The sequence below is a fragment of the Acanthochromis polyacanthus genome, chromosome 15 (assembly GCF_021347895.1).
Source record: "Acanthochromis polyacanthus isolate Apoly-LR-REF ecotype Palm Island chromosome 15, KAUST_Apoly_ChrSc, whole genome shotgun sequence".
NCBI classification, from domain to species: domain Eukaryota; kingdom Metazoa; phylum Chordata; class Actinopteri; family Pomacentridae; genus Acanthochromis; species Acanthochromis polyacanthus.
Window position 1 is genome coordinate 4,680,901 of NC_067127.1, and position 27,293 is coordinate 4,708,193.

The following is a 27,293-nucleotide window of genomic DNA, read 5'->3' on the forward strand; positions in this document are numbered from 1 at the left end:
ACCTGCTTTGTGTTTGGGACGAGTCGAATGTCTGCGAGGCCCCAAATCTTCCACCAGTTTTGTTATCCCCATGAAATCACGCCTCCATGTTCATGAGGGTGCTTGCTCAGAGCTATAGATGGACCTGGAGCTGAGACTGCTTCAGTGAATAAGTTTACTTGCTGTCACTTTCTCATCTAGAACTTCTCAGTGTTTATTCCTGGGCCAGGAAATGTTTGAATGTGTCTGTTCATATCGTCTGATGAACACTGGAAAAAAGAGCGTTCAGCTAAAAACTTCCTGGATGTGAATTAGATGAGCTCGGGATGCTACTGGTTATGACATAACTTGTTGTGGGGATCATCTATGAAAGTCTGGCTGAAAGATAAAAAGGTATGGACCTTGACATTTGGTACATGATGTTTGAAGGCTGGTTCTCAAAGCCTGCCTGAGGTAGATGGTCTGAGTTGTGACAAGAATCTCATGGGTGCTTGAGGAGGCAACCATTGACTAGATACAATCATAGGCAAATGATCTGCAACATCTCCCATAAGCTTCCTGAACAACAATTTTAAAGCTGCTTGTGGTGGCTCTCGGTGTCACCATCTTGGCGAACCCAACTCCTCCTTATGCCCTCAAGTATGCATAACTTTAAGCCTTAATACAATTTAAATGAGAGAGTTGTATAGTGATTCACCTCATGGACAGTTGCCAAGAAAATTAAAATGGAAAATTAGACATAGAAGCAGAAACTACTTCTTGTATCAGCCTGTGAACTCGTTTATTTCTGCTGTAAGTTGTGCATTTTAACATAGGTTTCTATGGGGATTGACTTTGAGAAACTGCAGTTCATTGCAATACAATGTTGGTTTCATTTTTCAACCTGAGAGGTCACTGCACGGTGGGAACTCAAGGAGGCTGTAAGCTGAAGGAGGCTTTTTGGATTTGGATAGGCTGAAGACTGAAGGCTCAGTGCCATTTGAAGCAGAACCTCAGATATGCAAAGAATATTGCTGAGAGCCCATGGAAAAGCATTTCCAGTAGGGTTCATTGTGTGTGGCTGTGGATACATGTAGGGCTGAGTACCGAACTTCGGTTCTTTAATGGCACCGACCGAAATGTTTCAGTAGTAATGAGTATCGAAATAAGCCTCGTCTTTCGATTACATGTTCCGGTACTTATCACTTGATTATGATAAAGCAAACCTGTGATTGGCTGTAACGTTACACGTGATTGCGGCAAGCCGGAAAAAAAAAACATGCCGTGGTAAACTCCATCTAAGGGTAAATACCGGCACGAGACCGATAGTCGACAAGTACCTTCAAGGAAAGTTGAAAAGAACTTTGAAGAGAGAATTCAAGAGAACGTGAAACCGTTAAGAGGTAAACGGGTGGGGTCCGTGCAGTCCGCCAGGGCGATTCAACTCGGCGGGCCAGGGGCGGCCACTCGGTGCGGGAGGATCCCCTCGCGGGACCTCTCCCCGGGTGCGGGCCGTCTCCCGCCGGGCGCATTTCCTCCGCGGCGCTGCGCCGCGACCGGCTCCGGGTCGGCCAGGAAGGGTCTGGGGGCGAAGGTGGCTCAGTATGTACTGAACTGTACATTGCTTGCAAATGTTCTTTTGCACTGGAAATTACTGGAAAATTAAACACAAGATGTGAGAAGTAATGCAATTTTCATTCTGTTAGAGTATATGTTGTAAAACTGGTATCGAAAAAAGTATTGTTTAGGAATCGGTATTGAAGTGAAGGTTTCAGTATTAGTACCGGTATCGAAACTTTTAGATTGATACCCAGCCCTAGATACATGTCAGATGACTTGAGAAAATTAAGCCTTCTTTGAAAGGATGAGAACTGCTTACTGTGACTATCATTAGATGGAACACATCTACATGATATTTAAGAGTCTTTAGATTTAGGGACAACGTTGCTCTTCCACTGTGATAGTCAGAAATGGGGTGGTGAGACTAGAAAGGACAAAATTAGGAGTTTAGACACTGTTCCTTCAAAATGAAAGAAGCTATTTGAAGAGGAAAGGGCATGTCATCAAGACGGCTTCCTGTGAAGGTATTCACAGGAAGGGCATGTCGAAAAGGCAGAAGGAAACATCCGGCCTGAATCTAACCCAGATCCTTGCTACCACCTGATGGATGGATGGATGGATAGATAGATACTTTATTAATCCCGAGGGAAATTCAAGAAATGAAATAGGTTGTGTAAACTCTGCAATGTGATGGCCATTGCATTCTTGTTTACTTACATGTCTTGTACCTGTGTCATTGCTTCACTGCGCTGTAGTATATAACTTACCCAGGTTTCAGAGAGTAACCATGCCACTGGTAGAATACAATACAGCATGGGGAAGACAATTAAAGGCCTGCAGTCACTGAAAAACCTTTATAAAATAAGGTATAATGTATATCATTAGCGATACACCAGTGTGAGGAGCAGATAGACAGAGCTGGAAGGTGAGACAGATACAGTTCCTGTGTTTTAAGGCCACTCTCTCCTTTGTGTGACCCAGAAATCAAATGATGGATGCTGAGAGACAGATAGTCAGACAAAGCTCCCGACCAACCGCTGCGACTCTTATATGCGAAGTTCCCAAACTCTATTAAACATGTCACGCTGCTGCTCTCTCTCTCTCTCTCTCTCTCTCTCTCTCTCTCTCTCTCTCTCTCTCTCTCTCTCTCTCTCTCTCTCTGTACCTCTACCTAGTTCTCTATTTTTTTTCCTCCCCTCAGTTGTACATCGTGATAGCGAGGTCTGGAAAGGCGGTGAACAGAACTGTGTGTGTGTGTGCGAGGGCGGAGAAGTGTAAATGAGGAAGGTGAGGCAGCAGATGCCGCGTCCCGCCAGAGGCTCGCTTTGAGCAGCGAGTGAAATCTGGGCGCGACAAAACTGCTGCAAACCAACTCGGCGGGAGGCCCTTGTCCAATCACGGCCCGGAATAAAAGGGCCGGGGCGCCACGCGGGCTGCAGTCACTCAGGAGAGGCGGGGGCCATAATGAACCTTCAAGCGCTGCCAGCGAGCGCACACACACTGGAGCACAGCATCGTTCGTTCTACCTGGCATTAACAGTGTCGAACCACTGTCAGCACACACACACAGCCTCCACAGCATCATGGCTGTGTGTGCGTGTGTGTGTGTGCTGACGTGTTTGTGAGCGTGCAGTCAGATGACTGTGCGTGCATGTCTTTGTGCGAATGTTATGTGTTGATACCTTTGGGCTACACCTGTGTCTGTGAAGTTTGATGTGTGTGTCTCTGTGTGACAGCAGCGGGGCAGTGCCAGGTATGAGGCTCGCTGTGTGTTTTTGTGTGTTTGCGCGTGTGCTTGTGTGTGCTTGTCTGGTCGGCGGCCATGTTGTTGGGTAGCAGATGGCACCATGGTTGGCAGGGGAGGGGCTGCTTAGCACAACTAATCAGACAGTTACGGATAGGGCAGCTGGGAGGGCCGTCGGCCAGCCGTGTGTGTGTGTGTGTGTGTGTGTGTGTGTGTGTGTGTGTGTGTGTGTGTGTGTGTGTGTGTGTGTGTGTGTGTGTGTGTGTGTGTGTGTGTGTGTGTGTGTGTGTGTGTGTGCGCGCGTGCGTGTGTGTACCACGGAGTGCCATGATGTTGACAGTGGTGGGCCCGTTGGCCCGGTGACGAGACCTTGCCGCGTTCTTCTCTCCTCGCTGTCGGAGTGCCCTCTCTGCCATCCTGCCTCCTCACCTCTCTGTTGCACTCTCGCTGTCTCTCTCGCTCAATCTGTTGAGACCTACTTGGTTTTTAATCTTTCTCTCAGTTTCTTTGACTCTGGAGCTCCTTTTGTCTTTCTGCCACACTGTCTCACTCTCGGCTGCATCTTTTCGCATCTTTAAGTTCATCTATGGCAGTTTTGTTTATGTGACATTATCCAAAGCACATTGTGTGTTTTTGTCAAGCTGGGCACCAGCTAATATATCTATGGAAACGGTATACCAGCACTGAACCTTTAGAAACGCAGCCTCTTGTGCAGAAACATGTCTCGTCTTAACACATATTGCTATTTATGAAGCAGGTCAGTGTCTGTATGCTTGTTAGAATCACTCAAAACAACAAAATACAGCCAGTGACGAGCTTTGACCTACATAGGTGCACTTTCTCACTGTTTAAGTGTTTCCATCCTTGTGCTTCTGAATTTTATCTGTTTCTCTGTATTTTAGCTTGTCTGCCAAGCACAAGACCTATGACAGCCACGTCTGCATTTGACCCTTTGACCCTAAGCGTTGTAGGCAACCTCAGAGCTTTTTTTGCTGTTCAGACTCAAATTATTTCAGTTTGTTTCCAAGACATATAGTATGCTGAACAATTTATCTATTTCAACCGATATCACCATTTGAAACTATGTAATCAAGTGCAATTTTAGGATACACAGTGGTGGGCTATTCAGTGCTGTAATTCAGTTTTATCTAAGTTGAACAGATTTAAACTGTCAGACATTGTTTATGTTAGTTATTGATCAGTACATAAAACATGGTTCAGCCAGCAACCTGTGCTTCGACTGGCTTCACTTTGCAGTACGTCTGACCCAGAGTTTACACCTTTGTGTCACTGGTTTTCTCTATTCATGCAGTCCTCCTGTGACCAGCCACACTTGTCATATTACCTAGTGTTATAACGCTTCATCACATGTTTAAATTGGTTACATTGTGAACATTACTGAACTGAAGCTTGACTTTGACACAAATCAAACCACAAAAGCAATATCTGACGTTATCTCCAGACTGGATTATGACACGCATGTAGGTTTAAATCCATTTCCAGACTAGTGCAGGGATGGATGTTTTCATCTGAGAAACACAGTTAAAGTATGGCAAACACACTGAACAGACGGCTTTCTTCCTCATTTTTCCTTTTTAGTCTTTTTGTCACAACCGAGCAGTAAAGTTAGGTGGCTGCTAGGAGACAAGTGCAGATCAATCTACAGTTTCTTGTTTCTATCTATCATCCCTCTTTCTATCAGGGGGTAAATTCTACTACGTGCCCGTGTGAGCTTTTCTTTCTCACTCGAGCTCAAGAACTGCGTTAACTTACTTGCTTGGTGACAGCTGACATTTCGATGCTCTGAATTCAGCAGAGGAGAATCGCACTTTAGTGTAAGTACGAAGATTATTAAACAGAGCTATAATCTATCCATCCTGCGGGGCTGAACATGGATAGAATAGACAGATCGCTGACTGTGAGACCTCAGGCAAGATGGAGGCAAATCTGTCGGCTACAACTGTTGTCACCCCAGCCAAGTGTGCCCTGGGACACTGGCCTACATACACTCACTACTGCTGGAGGACAGAGAAGGAACGGGAGAGCACCAGCCCTCTGTCATCCATCCACCATCCACTCCTCACCGCATTCTATATTCATCTCCTGTCCTGGTATATTTACTTACAGAAAGTAGTACACATACTCTCAAACTGTGTGGATCTGAGGTTTTTTATAGATAAGGAGTTTACCAGGAGTTTTAGTGGCGTGTGTTGTATGTTATTGCGCTTTAAACTCCGTGTGCATGGATCTTAAGATACATAAATTTGCGTAGATGTGTGTCTCTGTGTGTGTGTGTGTCATCTGGTCAACTTTGTGCCTTCACACACTCCTGCTGTGAGGGTGGCAGCATCAGTGGCTCGACACAGTGCCCACTGCCCAGTAGGCACAGCTTTCATCCAACATGACAGAACCGCTCTCTGCTCTTCCTGTCCGCTCGTTTTCTCTCTTTTACCTCTGTCGCTCTCTTTTACCTGATTGATCTGTCCTTTTTCATCTTTTCATCCTCTTCATTTTTTTATCCTTCATATAGCTGCTCTTTGTTCCATGATTTTTCCTTTCCCTTTTACATTCAATCCATCACTTTCTCTCTGTTGCCCTTTGTGGGCACAGCAGTGCCAGGCAGTAGGTGGTAGGCCAGTGCCCCCATCAGCAGATTGTACTGGGAGATGATCACAAAGCGGAGCAGGAGACATAAGGGAGGAGGATAAGGCTGGAGCAAGGTACCAGCTGAGTGGAGGCAATCTGGAAGACGGAGAAGGGTGGTGAGAGAAGAAAGTGAGAGTTAAGATGGCATTTTATGGTGGGAGAAGACAGGAGGGAGCTCCTTCAGACTCCTCCATTCACACTTGATATAAGACTTTCCCATCGGTTACTAGAATAAATCATTCAAAGAGTTTAAAGTGGTGGGGCATGTGAAAGAACCCTAAAAGAAAACAAATGATTACCATTTTATGATGTAAATCAAAAAGCAAACATTATTTATGTAGCACAGTCCTTCTTTTAAACTCCAAGTAATGGATGGGGAGAGGGGTGAAATTTGCATGAGTTGAATTCAAACTGAAGTCTAAAATAATAGATGTAATAACAATTTAAGGAATAAGAATGAGTCAAAATAGAAGCACACAGGCTAAAAAGGTGAGTTTTAAGTTGTGCAGATGTATGTATCCTCAAAAAATGCATTAAAATAATGAGAACTAATCATTTTTTGCAGCAGTGATTAACATAAGAAGTGCTAAAATTACACCGCATGGGTTGATTTTGTTAATATTAAAAATGCATTTTCATTTTGAAGAGAGGAACATATTTCAAAAGATCTGTTGTTTAATTAGAGCTGCTACCTACAGCCTTTTTAAACATTCATGCACAAAATGAAAAATGCTCAAATTGATATCTATAGAAGCGTATTAATGCGCTCCGTGTGAACCCTGAGTCTGTTAATCAGGCGATACTGGTAAAGACACAGCTGATTAAAAATGAATGGCCCAGGGGAACGAGAGAGGAGTTAGCAGAAGGAGGTGAGGAGATAAGAAGTTAAATGAGGAGTTCGCTGAGGTTTTCATGGGTGGGTTTGGAGAGACGGTGCGTGTTTCTTCTTGCCAGTTGCCCTCGAGCCTGTGACCGGGTGGGAGGGGTGAGGTGTGTTTGAAACGACATCAGGTACGTCTCAGGTGTGAAGTGAATTCCAACACAGGTGGACTGCGCTCACACCAGGGGAGAACACCTTGTGTGGTTTGAACTTTCAGCAAATTCACTCCCACTCCTCTCGCTTTTAGCTCATCCGATGCTTTCTCTGTTATTTAAATTGTGTGGTTAATTTTTCCTTTGTTGTAAAAACATCAATATATGGATTACCCCTACTCTTTATAAAATGTCTAATGAGGAGAAACCTGATGGAAAAAATTAATTTTCGGCAATCATTTACCTTCTCAGCTGAAATAGATGTGACCTCCAGCACCGCCACATATGCTAGCCATAACTATTTCTGTAGGGCACAGATTTGACACCGGCGTCGAGTCCTGGGTTTCTGGATTGGGTCAGTGTGAGAGCATATTGTACGTATGCTGTGTGTTTATTTTTAAAAATCACAGATGCCTGCGCTGCCAGTCCGCTCTTCTTGTGTTAAGACCATCAGTCATCTGTGCCAATTAAGATTTTTAAACTTCTCTCGCTCTGTTTTGTGAGCAGAGAGATGATGACAGAGGCCAATCAGCGGCTAATTGCTTAAATCTAGAGCTGTTTTTTTTCCCTCTGTCTGAGGGAATGTGTGCCGTAACAGCAAATGTTTCTTTCTCTGAGGGTCATGTATATTTTTAGCCGTCGGTGTGTATTTGCATACATGTATTCACATGCACACACAGCCTTTAAGTTGCAGAGTTATTGTTCATACTACTTTTAAATGTGTGTGTGTGTGTGTGTGTTGGTGAGGGAGGGTGCATTTCATTTTTTTTGCTACTTTTATCAGTAGCAGTTTTCAGTTTTTTTTCGGGCACGATTGGCTATCCGCTGACCTTGGTGGCAGCGGGGGGGCTCTGGTGCTCCTTGAAGAAGAAAAGAGGCTTGGGCCGCCCGCTGTAAACAAAGTTGACTTGCCGACAGATGGATTGAATGACAGAGAGGCTAACTGAGCCAGGAACGGGCCTGGCAGCATCGCACTGAGCAGAGAGAGAGTGGAGGGAGGGAGGTAGAGAGGGAGAGAGAGAGAGAGAGATAAAGGGGGGGAGAGAGAGGGGAGAAGAGAGAAGAGGTGGCCAACAGGAGAGGAGGTGTGAACAGGTGCAGGGCCGCTGAAGGAAGAACCAGCAGATGGAGAGAGACACAGCCAGTTTAGTTACAGGAAAAAAGGGTGGGAGGGAAACGAGGAGGGAGAGATGGAAAGAGCAGGAGGAAAAAAAAAGGATCGGAGCAGAGATGCTGTGGATGGATGGATGGATGGATGGATGGATGGATGGATAGGTAGACGGTAAACAAGCAGCCACGCCGCATCAGGCCGCCTCTGTTTGTTTCATAAAGTAGAGCAGCGAGATGAAGGGGAGGAGGGGTGTCGGAAGAGAAATGTGGGAGCAGAGTGATTGACTCGCATCACCCCGAGGTTTAATAAAAATGTGCTAAAACACATTGAGGTGCGTGTGACAGAAAATCGTGTGGCGCCGTGTGCGGTCTGCTACACAAAACAGTTCAGATGTTTATTGTGCGCGGCGTCACTGATACGCAGCACAGCAAATGTTCAATATGTCACTTTATTTTCTCCGCGGTGCACTCATCCATTGTTGGCAGTATCGGTTAGATAGGCCTACACCAGGCCTCTCTCTCCCCCTCTCTCTCTCTTTCACCGTCTCTGAGTGGCACACATGCACAGACGAGCACACACATAAGCAGAAATCATCTTTGTAGTCCTGCATGTCAAACTGTTGAATATTAATGCGGTCTGATTGATGCAGTCTATCATAAATAGCTGTGGATCCGCTGGAATTCCTCCACAAGAGTGAATCATCGCGAGTGTCAGCATTTTGAGCGGTTGAAGAGCAAATAGTTGTAATTTTATAGTACTCTATCGCTTCGTTTGTGACATTTTATTTTTTCAAAATATAAGTGCAGAGTTAAATGTATGAATTTCACTTCCATCTTTGCTATCTTCCAAAAATCTAAAAACCAGATCAATGATTGTGTTGTTGTTGATGCTGTAATGACATCTTACAGAATGTGAGACATGACAGGTAATATATAAATATGTAATCCTTGGAAAATGTTACAAATAAAACACTTCTTTTCCACTGTCTGTAATGTTTAGTATTATCTAAATATGTAAGACTGTTTTTATGAAGCACTGCCCAGAGTTTTGCTTTTACTGCAGATGGTCCTCAGCGATAGAAATAGTATCATTTGTCTTCCTCTTGATTCTTTTTCTCCGTCTTTGCAGAAATCATCAATATCTGCAACAGTCAGTCTCCTTTGTTGCAAACAAAGCCTGCTTTTCTGTGTGTTTGTGCTATAGGCTTAGTTCAGTCTGCTCACCTGTATGTTAATTTCACACCTGTTATTTTGTAACAGCAACATCACAGCGCACAAAAATGAATATGCATTGATTTGAGGAATTGCTCTCTTTACAATTCTACAATTTCATTTAGCAGACGCTTTTGTCCAAAGCGACGTACAACACAAGCAAGAATTCAGTTTCCTATTTGCCTTTATTCTTATTAATATATTGTATGTTAATATTTACCACTTTTCCCTACTATGATTTCAGAAAGTTTAATTTAAGTTTGTGGTTGTGCTTCATCAGTCATGTCACTGTTTGGAAGTTATTTGAAATGTCAGCAACAGATATTTTTATATCACCCTTATATATTTTCGTGGTATTTGCGTGTTTATTCATACATGTATGACTTTAGTTTGTGTGTGTCTGTATGTAAGTCTGTTTTTACTTTAGTCTAAACAGCGGTCAGTGGTGTCTGGCGTTGGCGAATGTCTCCAATTCCTCCAAGTCCACCGTCTGACTCCAATTTGTGCTCGTTCTCTGATAAACCGCGGCATTTGGTGGTTCTGGCGTGGGATGCCGGCTGCACCATGGGGTGCTGCAAACTCCGCGCTTGGTCAGGCCCTGGCACCCCACATCTAATGGGCAACAGCTTGAATAGTGCCCACTTAAGCAGGCAGTGTGGACTGGGCTCCCTCTTCTTCCTCACCACTCCAGCCAGCTAGCCAGCCAGCCACCGCCTCTGCCACCTCCCACTTACCCAGCAGCCACTGTACCTGGCCGCAGCCCCAGAGCCATTCCAGCCTACCTTAGGCCCCTGGCCCATGCAGCTTCCGCCATACTTATCAAGCTGTCCTACGGTGCAGCAGGCCAGGCATATACAAACAGGCCCAGCTATCTGCTAACTGAACATTCAGTCTATTGCCTCCTATGCCCAAACAAGAGTTCCTGCCACAGGCAGCGTCCCAGAGCCCATTCACCAATTAACTGGAAGGCAGATTATGGCCCAAGGAGAATTATGCAGCTCCAGCCCCACATATTCAGCCTCTGCTCTCGCCGTCGCCCCGTACACTTGCTCCAGGGCTTGGCTCTCCACTGACATCTCTCCTTTGCTTTCTGTTTTTTTACGCTTTAATTTAATAGTGTTCATCAGCAGCCATTTTGTGACAGCATTTACAACCAAATAAACATGTTGTATTTGATTGGGGGTACAAAATGGCGTAGGAGAAAGAAGCACCGAAGTTTCTCTTTTCAGCTTCAGTTTGATCTTTCATGAGGCTCTCAGGCCTTCGTCACAGAGATATGAACACTCAAACCTACGGCTGCTCTGAGGTTTGGAAGCACTTCGGACTGATACTCTTCACTACGCCTATTTGAAGCCTTGTGTTTGTCGTGCAGCACTATTTATTTATTTAACTACGTATATTGAGCATTGAAGTGATGAGAAAGTATCGTGAATTGACAACCGTTTATTTATTGGCAGGCAACACGTGCAACATATTCCAGACTCTCAACTTAAACCACGGCAGCCTACGCTTGGTTGTTGGGAACGGCTTTGAGCTGAGCAAAAATAGCTTTCCTGAGGAATAAGATAAACGTCCTGTGGAATCAAAGTTAAATGTGCACGACACATGAATTACACGGAGGCAACAAAAATCAATAAAGACAGAACAAAGCACAGGGCCTTTATCAAATTACTTCAACTTTAGACTGCAAGACAAAAACGCTGCTAAAATACTGTTTCATTTTAGTCTGCCCTCAATTTTCTCTGCATTTAGAAGTGATAACAGGCAATAAAGTGCACAGAAAGAAACAAATGCAAGCAGCTGAGTGAGCGGTGACTGAGTTACTAAATGTCATATCCCCTTACGTTAAATGTCCGATGAGATCATTGTGTTGGAATATATATCATCTTTCAAACTGTAAATTTCTGTCATTTTTAGACGCCTGCTAGAATTGCCACGCCGGTGAAGATACTGAACCTATTCTAGCTGCACGTTTAGAAATTCTCTGATCGTCTCACAGATGAAACTTTTTCTGCGGCTGATGCTTCGGCGCATCTTCACTCAGACCCATCTTACCTAACCGAAACTTAAAATCGGCACACCTCTCCGGGATTTTTCGCACTCCCGTCCAGAACTGAAGACCACGGAGTCTGTTCGTTCTGTTCGTTCTGGTCCGTGCACTTTGTTCGGCTGTACTTGTAAACGTCGGCTCGGCGGATCAGTAAAGACCAAACAGATGCCAAATGTGTAGCTCTCTGTCTTTTTGCTTCTCCATCCTCAGTTTTTTGTCACCCTCCTCTTCCTCGCTGCCACCACTCTATTGCTGACTGCTGGAACTTTCTGGCGGTCTGTCTGATGCTAATTGGTGGGTAAACAGGTCTGGTGTGAGCCTCCCCCCCAACCCACCCACCTCAAACCCCCCCCATCCCAATCTCTCACACACACACACACACACACACACATATACACAAATACACACGGCCCCCTGGAACCTCTTGCAGGACCAAATGGCTGGCAACGCCTGCCCGCCATCTCCCGCTGAGCCCTGGTGTGCGCTTTGGTGGCTCAGGCTGCTGTTCAAGCCCAGCAGGGGTTCATTCACTCGCGCACACACTCATAGGCGTACAGACACACACAGTCTCCTTGTGTCCCCTGCACACCCGCCACCCGCTTTCACACCCCAGACAGCAGGACAGCAGGAGAACACACACACACACGAAGGAACAGACAGACGCGGTCACTTTAGAGATGCAGGCCAAGCGCTGTAGGGGAGAAAAGTTTTCACTTAAACTGGAGAATTCTCTCTTCATTAGCGCCTTTGGACTTCAGGAAGAGTTCTGTTTATTTGTTCGTTGTTGTTTTTTTTCCCGTCCTCCTCTCTTTGTAGTTTTTCTTTTCTCTCTCCTTCTTTGTCTGTTTCTCTGTTGTTCGATTTGGACTTAGCTGAGTTGGAAAGTTTCGATTCAAACGGGAACAAAATGCAGCATTCGTTCAAAGCCAGAAACCACCTTAGTTTGCATCTTACCTGTCCAATTCTGGTATTGACACACATTCAAGTGTAGATTAAAGTGATTTCATCGCTGCTAAATATGTCTGCGTTCCTGTCGAGCTCAGGACTGTGTACTGTGAAGCCGTAAACGTACATATGCTGCATGCAGAAAGTCTACATATGTATGACTGAATTCTATTAGAACAAGTTGTACAAGCAAAGTAACACCACACGGCAGACTCATTTTTAATGTTGGACATCCTTGACTTTAAATCCGTCAGTACATGCAGCTTTTCTTCTCGTCACGTATGTAAAGGAGCGGTTCATAGGAGCGCTGTGCATAAGCAGACAGCTGCAGTATCACTCAGGGGTCTGGAAGCTGACAGTGGCCTGACACGTTTACCCTCCGACCCCCCGAGTCTTTTCTGTCATTGTCCTTTCCGTCCTCTTTCATCCTGTCGTCGTACAGCGAGCGCTCTCCTCCTGTTTCCTCTCTCACCTCTGCGCTCAGCTACCAGTCCCTCTTTTTTTCCACATCACTGGTTTCTTCCACATCAGAAACCCCTCTTTTCCCTCACCTTGCTCCAGAAACAGTTAGCTGGAATGAAGCAGGAAGACATACCCACTGATTTATTCTAGTCAGGTGGCTGGTATTTGCCTTGTAGCTTTCCCCGATCACACTGCAGGCTCACCTTTGATTTTTATCCTCCTGTGAAATGTGAACATTAATGAATACGACCTGACAAATCTTAGTTTTTACTGAGAGGGATTATGAAATTTACTTCAACAGCTGCTCATGTTTGTTTCTAAGTGTGTTTTGAGGCTGATTAACTTGTATATTCATGCTTTTATTTACAGTTTACAGTATTTGTAGCTGTGGTTAAATAAAAAACATCACATTTTTCCTGAGATTTGCATGATTAAAAGCTATGACTGTGCTTTTAATGCATGAAACCTTTTTCATGCTCCACTGTGAGCCGAGGATGAGTAAGATGCCGTCGACCGCAGCGATGAGTGCTTTAAATCCTGGGTGGGGTTTTAAATAGTTTTCTTACATGCTTGATGCTCTAGATATGGATGCTGTGCATACATCAATATTATGAAATAACAGGTAGAGCAGTGCCTGTTTCTCCTGTTTTGTTCAAAGAGATAAGAGTCGAGCAGCCGCGCAGCTCAGTTTTATTTTTAGTTTTGGTGAGGTGAGCAGGTCGTTGCTGGGATCCAAAATTGCTAGAAAGTCAGTTTTGAGTATTTCTTTGATTTGGCTCCCCCCCCACTGCCCTCTTTTCTCTGCTTCTCCCTTCACATTTCTTTGATGTGTTGTGTTCAAACGAAACGTGCAAATATGAAGTTTATTTCACTCCTTTGTTTGGTATTAAACAACCAGAACTGCATGATTACAAAAACATTATTCTGCTTGACTTTCTTCTAGTGTTTGCATGGTTGGAGCAGTAAGCAAATGTTATGTTATAATAACAGAAAATGTCTTCAGAGTCATGATCTCACTGAATGGCTGTATTCATGATCAGCTGATGGCACTGTGAGGAGATCAGTTTTGTTCAGTTTATTCCTGCCACTGACTAAAAAAAAGCTTTGAATGTTGTTTGAATGTATCCGTTTCGTTCCTCAGACAGGACAGAGAGAACGCAGAACGGGCTCACAAGGAGGAAATGGCGTCCGTGACACTTTCAACGCGGGAAAGAGAACGAGAGCTGACTGTGACGCTGCAGCAAACCGAGGCTCGACATCAGCAGAGAGGTCAGTGCTTCAATCCACAGCGGAGGCAGGAAATACAAAACCTACTGCGTGTTATTCCCATCACTCTGACTGAATCAAATAAAAATCCTGTATAGCTGATATCAAAGCTTTTCTTTCTGCTCGCTGCACAGAACAGAACCACCGATGATTTAGACTCCAAACCTCACACTGATCACCACTGGATGGGGCTGCATCACATTCTGGGTGACGCCACAGATCTGTGTGACAGTTTGTATGTTTTTCAATAAATGGAACATCTTCATACAATCTTTATGAACCTTTTTTGGTACATTTTCACCTGCATTACACAGACAGTGAAGTGAAACAGAGATAAGAGATAAATGTGGGAACAGAGAGCTGAGGGAATTGGATGCAGTGAAGGTCCAGGCTGTTTGGGATTCAAACCAGGGACTCTGCAGATGCATTTACACCGATGCGTCCTCATCAATCAGTTGTCGGGGAACTTTATACAGTCTTTCTATAAGCGGCCATGTTTTGTTTAGAGTTTCCCCCCCCAAAGTTTTGTTGTTTTTAAACTATTAAGTACATATTTGCAGCTTACTTATGATATTTCTGGTATTTTTAATCAACTGAAACATTCCCCGTGAGATTTTGGGGCAATGTTTGGAACTGGTCCAGTAATATCAAGAATTCTGTACGTCTGTAAGAGACTCAAAAGAAAACAAATAACGGTTTGTGTCTGGCCATTTTTAGTGAACCTCGATAGGAGTTATGATGAAATTTGTAAGAGAATTTAAAAGTTAAAGCCAGTAAATCAACTGAAACAGCACAGTGACGAGCCAGATTTCATGAAGCCTTTACAGACTACCTTTGGGAAATAACGACACGCTGACGCTGTGGGTAGTGGTGCTACCAATGGATGAAAACACCCTCGTCTTGGCAGCGAACATTTTGCAACATCTGCATAAAAACACTTTTGCCTAAAGGAAAATGTTCTTCCAAGACAGAAGAGACCTGCTGCAGACAGAGTGGAGGTAATGTTTTTAATGCTATCAGCTAACGTCATTTTATGGACCTGTAATCAGTACATATGAAGGCTCGGCAGAATAATGCTGGAAACAGTCCTGTAGTAAACCAGTAATATGAAGAAACGCCCTGTGGAATTACACTGCAGACATTTGGGAGTTGCCAGTTTTAGCGTTCTCAATATTGGACCAATTCCAAACATTTTTGTCCCTATTAATCATTTACACCCAAAAATATGGAAAATAGGGTCCAGATTTTAAATAATAGAATTATCCTTTAATTACTATAAGCAGCATGCTGTCTTATCCCTATTATTTAATTATAACATTTGTCCTTCTGCTATAGACTTCAGAGGAGAAGAAACAAAGTCAGTAAGTAATGAACTGCATCAGTAAATACTAAATTTACATCAACTGATATCAGCTTCAGAGATGCAGGTGGGCGTTGGGAGTCCGTCTTCCCAAAGGGCTGCATTTAAAGGTTTTTAGTAAAGAGTGGAGAACATCTCTACATGGCTACGCAGCAGTGTGTGTTCTCTGAGTTTCCTGTAGGCCCCTGCAGTACTCAGGCCTGTTAGTTCTGACACAGAGGAGAGGCTGGTGTGAGCGGGGCGGAAACACAGCAGAACTAAATACGACGCAGCAATTAGAGTCAAAATATCCAGAACCGCGTGGAGTCAAACAGCAGAGTTGACCAGGGTCAGCTACAGATTCACAGCCGCTGAGCTGGGAGGGTTTTAGTCTCTTCCTCAAGGATACTTCAGCAGGACGCGTCTTTGCTGGAACGGGGTCTTGAACCTGCGTCTTCCCTGTTGAAGGATGTTTTTTTTCTTCTCGCTGTGCCCCCATCGTACCCAGCATCACAACATGGACAGGAACACAACTTATCCTCAGCCGAATGAGACCGATCTGAAGTGACCTCAAAAGAACAGACGAGGAAAAAAACAGGAAAAAAAAAAAGCAGAAGTGTTAAGAGGAGAATAGCGGGAGAGAGCAGAGGGAAGGTGATGGGAGCAGAGCAGAGAGCCCCAGCTCAGAGCTCCCTGTCTGTCTGCACAGCAGAGCTGCTGCTGCTAGCACATCTGTTGCACCATCTGGATCTCCCCCCCACCCTCACACCCACCGCCGCTCGCCCTCCCTCCCCGCTCCTATCTTTTTATTTACCTGTGGTTCCCTTCAACAACTAGGGAGCCTGCTGGTACGCAGAACAAAGATGGAGGGTATAGAGGGAGGAATGGATGGAGGGAGGGAGGGATGGGGGGGTAAACAAAGGGTTTCTTTCTGGCGCGTGTCGGCAGCACACATGTTGTCTAAAGAGAGCTGACATCAGAGCACAGCAGGAAACTGTGGATGGGGAGGGGATAGAGGGGTGGACGTCCTTTAGTAACTCGCATCACTTCCTCTCCCCGTGCAACCCAACAGACGAGCTGGATAATTAGCTTTCTTGCTCTCCAAATCCCGCCTCTCTGTCCATCCGTTTGTCCTTCCATCCATCCGTCCTCCCCCCTCTCCCTTCTTCTCCGCTCCCCTCCCACCTTTTTTTCTGAAATTTTTTTTCATGTTTCTTTTTTGAGTAAATGTGTACAGAGCAGCCTCTAGATGATATCAGATATTTGTTTCTCTCCGTCCCTCCCTCCCTGCCTCGCTTCTTCCCTCCATCCCTCCCTCCCTCATTTTTCCTCTGTTTGTTTCCAGTGCCAGTTCTGCTGTGTTTCTGTGTCCCAGGGTTCTTTTTGGCCTACGCATGGCCAGACGCATTCAAAGCCTGTTCAGCTAATTAGCATTCTTCATACAACTTTTCCAGCACTGACCAAACTTTGTTGAGTGTACGTGTGTGTGCACGGCTGTGAGTTTGTGTAGCTTAGTTTAATAGTTTAATGCTCCGTAGCGTCCAATTTCTGCTCCCCGTGCATTGTTTGTGGCGGTGATTTGAAGACAGAGACTGTATACAGTGGAATAAAAAAAGTCAGTGGGTGAAGAGCATCGGTTTTTACACCTTTCTACGCAGAATGTCCTGGTTTAATAGCAACTATATGACACATAGAGAAAGAAAAGAGATCTCCAGTGTCGACCTGCAGGTATGTGTCGTATAACACAAAGATCTCTTACCTTATTTTTTTTAAATATCTCTTTCTTCTCCTCACAATATCTACTGTATGCAAAAAAAAAAAAAAAAAGTCTGAGCTACTTTTCAAAGACTGCGAGTCCTTGGTGTTTTTGGTTTTGGTTGACTGTAACAGAATGCCGGAGCAGGTGGATCATTCCCTCAATCCAAACGGCAGCCATTGTTATTTTGAAAGAGCAGACATATGTTGGAGAGCGGAACGTGGACCGTTTCAAAGGAACGATGAAAGCCCAGTGTTGGATTGTTCAGAAAGAGGCCCCCATGAGCGGATGAGGACGTGGCAGGAAGGGTGGAAAGGAGAAAGAAAAGCGCTTTCAAACGACAATCCGCTCTCTTTCTGCACCTCCTTTTACCCTCCTCACACACTTTTTATTTCCATTTTCTCTCCTCTCTGTGTGCGGCTGTTTTTCGGTTCAGATTTAAATGTGAATGTTGACAGAAGCATTTTTTGGAATCGTTCAAAGAGACATAAGTATTTAGCCTCTGCTGCAGTATTTGTTGCAGTGGGTTTATTTCCTGCTCTCTTGGGTAGTTGATGCCCTCTGATGAGAAGAAATGTGTAGCCATGATGCTCTCACAGCATCTCGAAGCAAGCAGAGCCATTTTGAACTTTATTTCCTTCCAGTAGTGCAGCATCAGGCGGTTTGCTGAGACTGAAAACCCATTAAGTTGTTGTCTTCAATTAACCAAACATGATTCAAGTAGAATTCTGGATCATTAATGCAACCTAGAATTTAATTTTTGTCACATAATTTGTATTCTGCTGAGAAACAAAGTAAAAGATTGAACTACAAACATGAGCTCACTGTGCAACTTGCTTGGATCTGTGAATCTAAATCATGCCAAGAGAACTGTGCTTTTTTTTCTTTTTCAAAATGTGGAGATCACAAAGAATCACTCCACTCTTAGCCACAACTTTTACAATCACATTTTGTTGTAAAATTCTGGCACGTCATTACAGTCCTGCAGTGAACTGAAACTATCTCCCAGTCAGCTACCCGCCCACCATTATTTTCTATACTTTACTCGCTGGGTTTTCTTCTTCTTTGGTATGTAAATCTCCTTTTACACACATGAACAGGACCCGTTACTTGAGCACTGAGGAGATTAATCTTCTAAGTTTTTACGTGTATATTTTCTGACCTTTAGCATTTTACAGTATTCTTGAAGGAGATGCTGTGTTTTGAGAAGCGGCTTTTACCATTTTCTGCGAACTAGGACTGAAAAATTGATGAATTTCAAAATAAAATCGCAATTTGAAGCAATGTTGCTAGCAAATTAAAAAGGTGGATGGAAACTTTCAGAGGTTGTTCTGCTGCTCATTGATCAATCTGTGGTTTGACTGATATAAACTCAGCTCAGTATTTAATAACCATACCTCATACATTTTGCAGCACATCTGACCAAACGTTTAAACTGTGGTTTTATAAATTCATGCTGTCCTCACTTTTGCTAGAAATAAAAATCTATTGCACAGTGAAGATTTAACTAAAGCGTGACTTTATAAAAATTGAATCAAATTTCATCATCTATCAGACATGTTTTCCCTTAATCATGACATCTTAATTAGTTTTTTTTTTAGGATTTGAACTGATAGATCCAATCTAAATTACTTTATATGTCACAGCGAGCCGTCTTAAAAACATATCAGCTGCCACAGATTCAGTTTAGTAGGACTAAGTTAGCTGTGTTTAGTTAGCAGAACTAGTCAGTTTACTTTGGGTCAGATTTCTGGTTCATTGTGCCCATTTACATGCTTTAGACACTGTACCTGCTGTATGCATTTAGCAGCAGTTGTTGTCTATAAACAGGACAGATACTAATATACACTCTCTACTGCTGTTGTACGCGTTGTTTGGTGTTATTTAATTATTTTAAAGGAGCTTCTTCATTTACAATAAACTCAGAAGGTTAGAGGTGGAGGTTTCATATGACAGCCGACTGTTGAGGCTTGTTGAGTCTGATTACATCTGAAATTCGACGTTTGAAAGGTAGAAGTGAAATATGTCTTTAACCCTTGACAGGACCAGCTACTCACCTGTCATGGTTCACCTCAGAGTGACCGTCAGCCTTCCCATGATTGATTTCTTGCAGTTGGAGAGTTGGATGATCTCCTGAGTTCCCAGAATTCCCTGATCAGGAAGCTGAAGGAGGAGTGCTGCAAACTGGGGTCCAAACTGGAGGAGCGGACAGAAAACAGCAGGTCAGTTTTTTCCTCTTTTATTCCTTAATTTCTTCTTTTTGTTCATTCGCTCAGCAATGCTTTCATTTTGTTTCACTTTCTCGTTGTTTGCTTCTGAACACAGTCGCTCACATGTTGACTTATTCATTCGTCTTTTCCACCATGAAAACAGTTGTTTGTGCTCCCACCCTGTTGTTTATTCCCTCTGTCTGCTGGACGTCCATGTCATCATTTCACGAAGCATCATCCATCCAGGCTGTTTGGACAGAGCATGTCAACAAACTACACACTGCTTTCCCGTCTGACCTGTTTTCTTGTTAACCTGATGCTACAGTAGTCACAGCAGGCCTGCCCAGCTCTCCATCTGGGCTGCCTGTGTGTATGTGTGTGTGCGTTTGTGTGCTCAAGTGTGTGTTTGTGTGTGTGGAGAGTGACCCTGGGCCCAGTGTCCTGTCAGCTGTTGGAGCTGTGCTGCACATTAGTCACATGACAGCCCCCAATCTGGCCCTGCCAGACCGCACTGGCCTCACCAGCTACAGGAGACGAGCACACAACGCACACAACGAGGCAGCCTGTGTGTTTTATTATTTTAGGACATGAAGCACACTTCCATGTACACAGTAGTGATGTGTTTTTCATGGGTAGGAGTTGGACACACTGGCCTGAGGGGTCAAAGCCTACATCTGCTGTTTGTGTGTGCTGTGGACTTTAGCAGCAGTGTGGTGTTGGTGTGTTTGTGCCTCAGGCTGCTGCAGCTCCTGGAGTCCAAGCCCAGTGTAGCGGTTAAAGTCCTGCTGGACGGCCTCAGTCAGGCTAAGTGAGGTTACACCGAGACAGGAGCAGCAAGACGAAGAAGAAGAAAACTCGTGAATTGTTATCAGGAGTTTGTCTTGCTTCTGTTGATTAGCCGGTGTGATGCTGAGACACTCATGACATCCAGTGGAATACATAACTGCAATGCCTGGACAGGAACTGCTGTCAAATAAATGCAAAAATACTTCAATGATCATCTTTTAAAGAGTATGAGGTTGGTTTGCCATCAGTGGATTTCAAAAATGCTCCTCATCCTTTAACAGCAAGTGAAAAGTGTCTGTACCTAATAATATGGTAACAATAGCATTATTTGTATAGCACAGTTCATACAAGAGCAGTAATGATTTACTGATTAATGTTTGATTATTTTGATTTGATTTATTCAATTGAAGTAATGTTTTTTGTTTTTAAGTCTAAATTCTCTGTTTCCAGCTTCTTAAATTTGAATTCTGCTTTCGTCGCTCCTCTGTGACAAAATACTGGATATCTTTGGATGATGGATGTGATTTTTGGCTCTGAGAACCATTGTTCAACATTTTTCACCATTTGTACTGACATTTAATAGACTAAACAACTATTTGATTAAGAACGTAATTGACAGATTAATGGAATAGAATAATGACAAAACATGTCTTCTCTAATGTCTTCTCTGTGATTAGTTTCCTGTACTTTGGATCATCTGACATTTTTACCTAGCCTCAGCAGAATTATGTGATGATCGGCGTACGTTTGTCTGTCTGTCTGTCTGTTAGCTACATTACTCAAGAATAGACTAATGGATTTGGACAAAATTTTCAGGGAAGGTCAGAAATGACACAAGGACCAACTGATTAGATTTTGGCAGTGATGCGGCTTATAGTCTGGATCCACATTTCTGTATCACTGCAAGATAGTGGCACGGCGTCACTGTAACCATGACAACGAGTGAACACTACATCAGCTGCCTGCTGATGATCACGATTGTGATCCGACTACAAATCCACTACTGAGGACTTATCCGTTAGAAATGATACAAGAAACAATTGGTTAAATGGTGGGGGTGTTTCTGAGTCCCATTATTTCCCACCGCCCGCTACATATTTAGGTCACGCGGCTTGGTGTCTGTACATAACGTACACATGCAGAACACACGCCTGTGGGCAGCGCAAATTAATTTAGTTTGTGGGTACATCTATACTAAATGGACACATTCTATGTTGCTGTGATTTCTGCTATGAATTTTTTCAAGATTTCAGCCGTCGGAATTCTTACGACCGCTGAGCAGCCTTGGTGGAGTACTGCACTGTCTGAGTGCTTTAGAAGATCAGAGGACAGAGAGCTAAAAAAAAATCATACCTGTTAGAAACAAAAGCATGAAGTCTTGCAGTGTTCTTAGATGTCAGTTCAAAGACACAACTTAGCTTTTGCCAGAATACAATACAGTTACTCTGTCTGTTTACAGGTTACTTTAACTCAGGTAGTTAAAACTAAAGATTTCTGGGCTCCGTTACAAAGTTTACTTCTATGTTGCATCGCAGTTGTCCTTTATTGTGAAGTGATCCACAGAGTTGTTACACGCATTTTACTTCACTACTCTTAAAGTGTTTTTGCAGAACTGTGTTAAGTATTTATTCTGTTTCATGGCACGCTGCTGAGGTGATTTTTTTTCACCGTGGCATCTGTGTGTTTGTGTGCAGAAGTGAGCTGGAACAGCTGGCGTTGGAGAAGCACCACTTGGAGGAGACTGTGAAGAGTCTGAGAACTCGCTGCTCCAACATGGAGGAACAGTGCGTCCAACACGGCCGCATGCACCAACGCATGAAGGACAGGTGTGCAAAAACGCAGAACACACACAGCCACACACACTGTCTACACACCAGAGGGCAAGACACTTCCTGATGTCACCTTTTAAGGCCTTTTTTTATGTTTTACGAGCAACACCACCCTTGATGTATATCAAATCAATATTGAGATCAGAGACTTTTTATTATTGAAATCACAGCGGTGTCGGTGCAGTTTGTCCTCCCAAAGTGGTTCTTTAATTCTACTTTCTTTCCATTTTTGTGGAAGGTGGCAGCAAACTTTACAAAACAAGCTCAGTTTTCTTCACACTCTGTCCCCAGCCAGTCAATGTTCTGCACATCTGATGTTTATTTTACATAAGAGTGGTGTTCGTTTTTGTTGACACAGTGGTTTTTGTGTCAGCAGTTTGCTCTCCTGCTGTCTGTATGGAGGCAACATTTTATAATTCAGCAGGCAGCACACACAAAATGTTCTCTGATCAAAAACTTCAGTTTTTACATAATAGACTTGATAAAATAATGCAGGTATAGACTCCCATGACTCACTGGTGGTGGTTCAATGTGCAGAACAAAGAGCTGTGTCTTAAAATTAGGATGTTAGACGCAAAAAAAATTTCAGATTTATCATTTAAAGCTACTTTGTTTCACACCTCTGTGGCTGAAACAAACTAAGACAAAGCTAACAAGTAGGTACTTTATGAAAGGTCGAGTGGTTCAGTGGTGACTAAAATATAAAATACTGTCTGGTGGTGCAGAATAATCTCAGCTAATATGAACTCGTTAACTTCTCCTTGAGTAACAGACACTGAATTTTACTCTGTAATAAGGAGACTTCAGGTGTTTCTGAATCATCATCGCTGACAGGTGTAGTGTCATATAATGGTCATTTCAAATTAAAAGCGTTGAACTGGAGAGCTTTTAGAGAAGTACAGCTGAACAAGTTTAATTGATTATTTAGTTAAAATGTTATGTTAAAATGCATAAAAGCCGCTGGTTTGTGTTTGTTAATTGTGAGTATTTGTTGAGTTTCTCACAAACAAGAGCGGCTTATGCTACATTATCTGTACGTGTGTGTGTGTGTGTGTGTGTGTGTGTGTGTGTGTGTGTGTGTGTGTGTGTGTGTGTGTGTGTGTGTGTGTGTGTGTGTGTGTGTGTGTGTGTGTGTGTGTGTGTGTGTGTGTGTGTGTGTGTGTGTGTGTGTGTGTGTGTGTGTGTGTTTTGCGGGGTCTCTTCCTCCTGAGTGTGGAGCGCAGTTGGTGTGTGTCTCTACGGGGCGCCTGGCACACCGCCTGCCTCTGCCAATGTGGGCGAGGGTGTGTGGGTGTTGTTGCCCCACTCTGCAGGATCTCTACCCCGTTGCCCCCCTACACACACACACACACACACACACACACACACACACACCCTGACTCCACTTTCCTCTTCCACTCAACCTCACACACACACCCTCGCTCACCCCTTTCTCCTGCTCCATCCATGACACTACATATTGTCTGCCACCCACCGGTGTTAACCTGTCGACAGTCACACGCTGCCAGAAAACAAAGTTTACCGAGTCACAGCTGTCTCCCGGTCGCGTGTGTGACTCTTTTTGTGCGTTTCGTAGAAAGTAAAACAATCTAAGTTGTCATGGAGTGTGAAGTATGAATATTCTGTATGTTTCCACGCATATGTTACGGTGGTATTTTTATGTGTGTGTGTGTGTGTGAGTAGCTATTGCATGTTCTCAGGAGGTTTAGCAGAGTAGGAATCTGGCTGCCAAAAGTGGATTGGCTGGGAAGTTGGCACCTAACTTCTCTCTTTTCCCAACTGCACCACGATAATCACTCTTGGCATTTACAGAGTTTTATTTTCTGCTGTGACACTTAGTTTGTTGATGAATCCTCCTGATATTTAAAAATCTCTCGAGTCCGGTTCTACAAGAGGTCACTTTAGGAGTGACTGTTAAGCCGCTTGACCACGTTTCTGTGCTTTATTCCGCTGTTGGTGGAAGGTGTGTGTGTGTGGATGCGTTTATCCCGTTTGAGCTGTAAATACATGCATTTTTGGCATTTGTGTGTGTTTTTTTTAGGGATTTGTCGTAAGGTGGTTCAATACCGAGATGAGGGAGCGAGGTATGAGTCAGATTTATGATACACATTGCAGCTGGTGCTTGAGGGTTTTTTTTTGTCTGTGATTGTATTTCTGGTGCTGATAGTACTCTGAGGGCAAAAAACTTCAAAAACCTGGCACTAATAGATTCCAATCATCTGGTGTGCTCTTAAACAAAATGAAAGATCGCTGAAGTCATGTGCTGAAGTTTGTACTGTGTCGATTCAGGCGTGAACTTTGAGATTCTTGTGCAGTTTTGTTTGTGTGCGTATTCATATATGAGCCGGTACGTCATGCGGTGCTTTTCTTGTACTGAACATCACGCGTGTTCTCGTAATCCTCGCCGAGTGTGCGTGTCAGTGTGTGTGTCCATACATTGGCTATATGTTAGCCGGTCCCTGCAGGCCCTGAGCGCTTGGTGGTTGCCCCGCTGCGCCGCTCGGGGGTTAAGGTGTACGTGTTAACAAGCTGGTGCAAGTGGGTTCAATATCCAGCGCCCCGCCCCTCCCCACAGCCTCTCCATCGGCCTGCAATCTGTGCTGCGAAGAGCGGCAACAGCGCACCACGCACAAAACATTTGGAAAATCAGCTTGATTTATTTTTACATGGGCAAGCTGATTGCCAAACTACACAGGGGTTTTAGCACACAATGTTTTTGCTGCGCCACTTAATTATTTATTTCACTATTTCTGTGTTGTTGCTTTTTTTTGTTTTTTTCTTTCTTTCTTTTTTCTTTCTCGCTTGGAAATGAAGTGGTGGAACTGGAGGGCTGAGAGTGGAGCGATGGAGCGGGACAGCGGCGAGTTAGAGGAGACGCAAAGGCAGTTAAATGTTTAGTCTTCTTTATTATCGTCATTTAAGAAGCTACACTTTAAGAGGTTAAACAGATATGCTGAGCACAACTGGAAATGTTTAAAGCACTGATTTTATTTCATCTCTTCAAACTTTTCTTTTCTAGGATCTTTTTTTCAGTTATGTAATTTTTAGATACATTTATATTGGAGGAAAAGCAAACAAAATGTTTAATATTTATTAACTTGATAGTGGATAAAAGTCAAAATAGAGTGTTTTCGGTGAGATTAACTGATTATACGTCATTTAAAAGCAATCTACAGAAATTACAGATGCAAAAAGGAAAAAACAAACTGCAGAGATTAGGGATTTAAGAATTAATTTTAAGTTGAATGGAGAGACTTTAATCTTTTTTTTTTGGTATTTTTAGATGAATTTGGCCAGTTATTGTCGTGTGATTTGTTTAAGTAACGAAGCAAAAGTCTTATCGGTCAATTAATTTAGAGAGAAACATCTTATTGGGAACATTACAGCTCTATTAAAAGGAGAAACGACACTAAAGCGAGACACAGAGAACTCTTTATTCTTTGGATGCAACTTTTAAAAATTAATAGTAATAATACTTCTCATTTTGTATGTAAATAAACCAATTTATGAGCGTGAAAACGGTGATTTAGATTTTTGTTTTGCTGACAGATTGATGGTCGTGAGGAATATTTAAAAAAATGCAGAAAGAGAAAAGTTTGCTGTGACTTCTCTGCTGGTTTTTCTATTCAGATTTGCATCCGCTCTGTCTCAGCTGTGACTGTCATCGCCTCTGCCCTCCGTTTTTCTTTTTTCTCCTTCTCCTCCTCATCTCGTCTCACTTTCCTCTCCTCTTTGCTCTTCTCTCGTGCTCCAACTTTACTCCTCTCCTCTCTTCTCCTCCTCCCCTCGGCTTTTCCATACTAAACACCACGCAACCTTTTCTCACCCCACAGCTGTTCGCAGGCTGTTTCACCAATTATCACTACGCATGTACACACTTAGGTCAGACACACACACACACACACACACACACACACACACACGTACGTACGACAGACCGACATAACACCAACACTTGCTTAACCACACACAGTGACAGCGGAGTGTGTTTGTCGGGCTCGTGTGTGTGAGTGTGCATGTGCTGCATAGGTGTGTGAGTGTTTATGTGAGCGCTTTAAGGGGAGCAGCGACGTATACGCAGATGTGTCTGTAGATCCACAGGCTTCACTGGGCCATATGGCCTCCACCAAGAAAGATGGTGCGTGCGTCTGGAGGAGAGCAGGAGAGGGAGGGGAGGGATGGAGCGGAGGATGGAGGAGGGATGGAGGGCCATGTGTGGCGAGAGCTGTGCAAGCAGTTGTTGAAGTATGTACGCCTGTGGATGTGTGTGTGCGTTTGTACCAGAGGCTCCAGGAGATTGGTTAATGGAACAAATGGTCGCGGCGGGCCGGGGAAGAAGGAACAGGCTTGCTGCTACCGCGGGCGGACAGCGAGCCTCAGGCGAGGGCTGCTTCATCTGGGCCTCTGCCACACACACACACACACACACACACACACACACACACGCACACACACACCCTCTGTCAAAACCCTCGTCACCCCCCCGCTCACAAACACTCAGCGCGCTGCCATGCCCCAGAAGCAAAAGGACGCTCCTCGCAAAACTTTTCATTTGCAAATGAAGTTGGCAGAGGCTGGGCAGAAGAAAACAGGACCGCTTTCATTTGTCTCATCTGTGTGTGTACGAGCGCGCGCCACACACACACAGACACACACACACACACGGATATGTTTGTGTGCATCTGTGTGTGATAACTTGCAACTGTGTGTGTGATCTGAGAGGTAGCGGCGAACAGAGGGCTGATGAAAGAGTGAGATGTGGAGAAAGTGGAGATGAAGACAAAGAAGAAGAAGGCCCATTGTGAGCTGCAGCGTTTACACACTTCCACTCGGCAGCGCTCGGCTTCATGTTCATGTTCCACAGATTGCTAATATTAACATCACTGCTGTCACCTCACAAATGCATTTTTACTGATCACATATACAGTGTTTTTTCCTCCTTCACACGTTTTTAAAAGTATTATTTCTCACATCACAGCAGCCCCTTCACTTTAGCATGTTTTTTTCATGGGAGGAAAGTTGAGCGTGTTAAAGGATGTTCAGGAATGATGTGATCTCAGAGGAGCTTTTGCAGCAGCGACTGTACACGCTTAAAACACGGCAGCTTTGAATGTGTCACCGTGTACTACACATGTGAGATTCAGTGTTAAATGAAGAATTTTAACACTGAAATCTGCTTGGTGTTTTTAAAATTAATATATATCATAGATAACTGAACTGCTGAACCAAATGTGAGGAGATCTGAAGCATTTAGACGAAGCGTTCACCTCCTCATCACTTCTTACCTCTGGATGGCGCTGATCAGTCGTCCTCGCTCCTCCTTCATCTTCCTCTCCTCCTTTCCTCATCGTTTCTGTCTCTGCGTTGCCCAGCTGGCTTCTGTAGCCGG

The 27,293-nt window shown here is 43.9% G+C and overlaps 2 protein-coding genes across 3 annotated transcripts in view; one reads left to right on the top strand and one right to left on the bottom strand.

The window, feature by feature from the left end:
- The window catches only part of adss2 (adenylosuccinate synthase 2), a 238,197-nt gene that overhangs the window by 18,363 nt on the left and 192,541 nt on the right, over nt 1–27,293 (bottom strand). The window lies entirely within an intron of this gene.
- Nucleotides 1–27,293, top strand: part of sdccag8 (SHH signaling and ciliogenesis regulator sdccag8) — a 93,241-nt gene that overhangs the window by 10,013 nt on the left and 55,935 nt on the right. For both annotated transcript variants that reach the window (XM_022205045.2, XM_022205046.2), the window contains exons 14-16: nt 13,860–13,987; nt 19,193–19,301; nt 21,770–21,901. In XM_022205045.2, the coding sequence (XP_022060737.1) occupies nt 13,860–13,987; nt 19,193–19,301; nt 21,770–21,901 (369 nt within the window). The remainder of the gene's footprint in view (nt 1–13,859; nt 13,988–19,192; nt 19,302–21,769; nt 21,902–27,293) is intronic.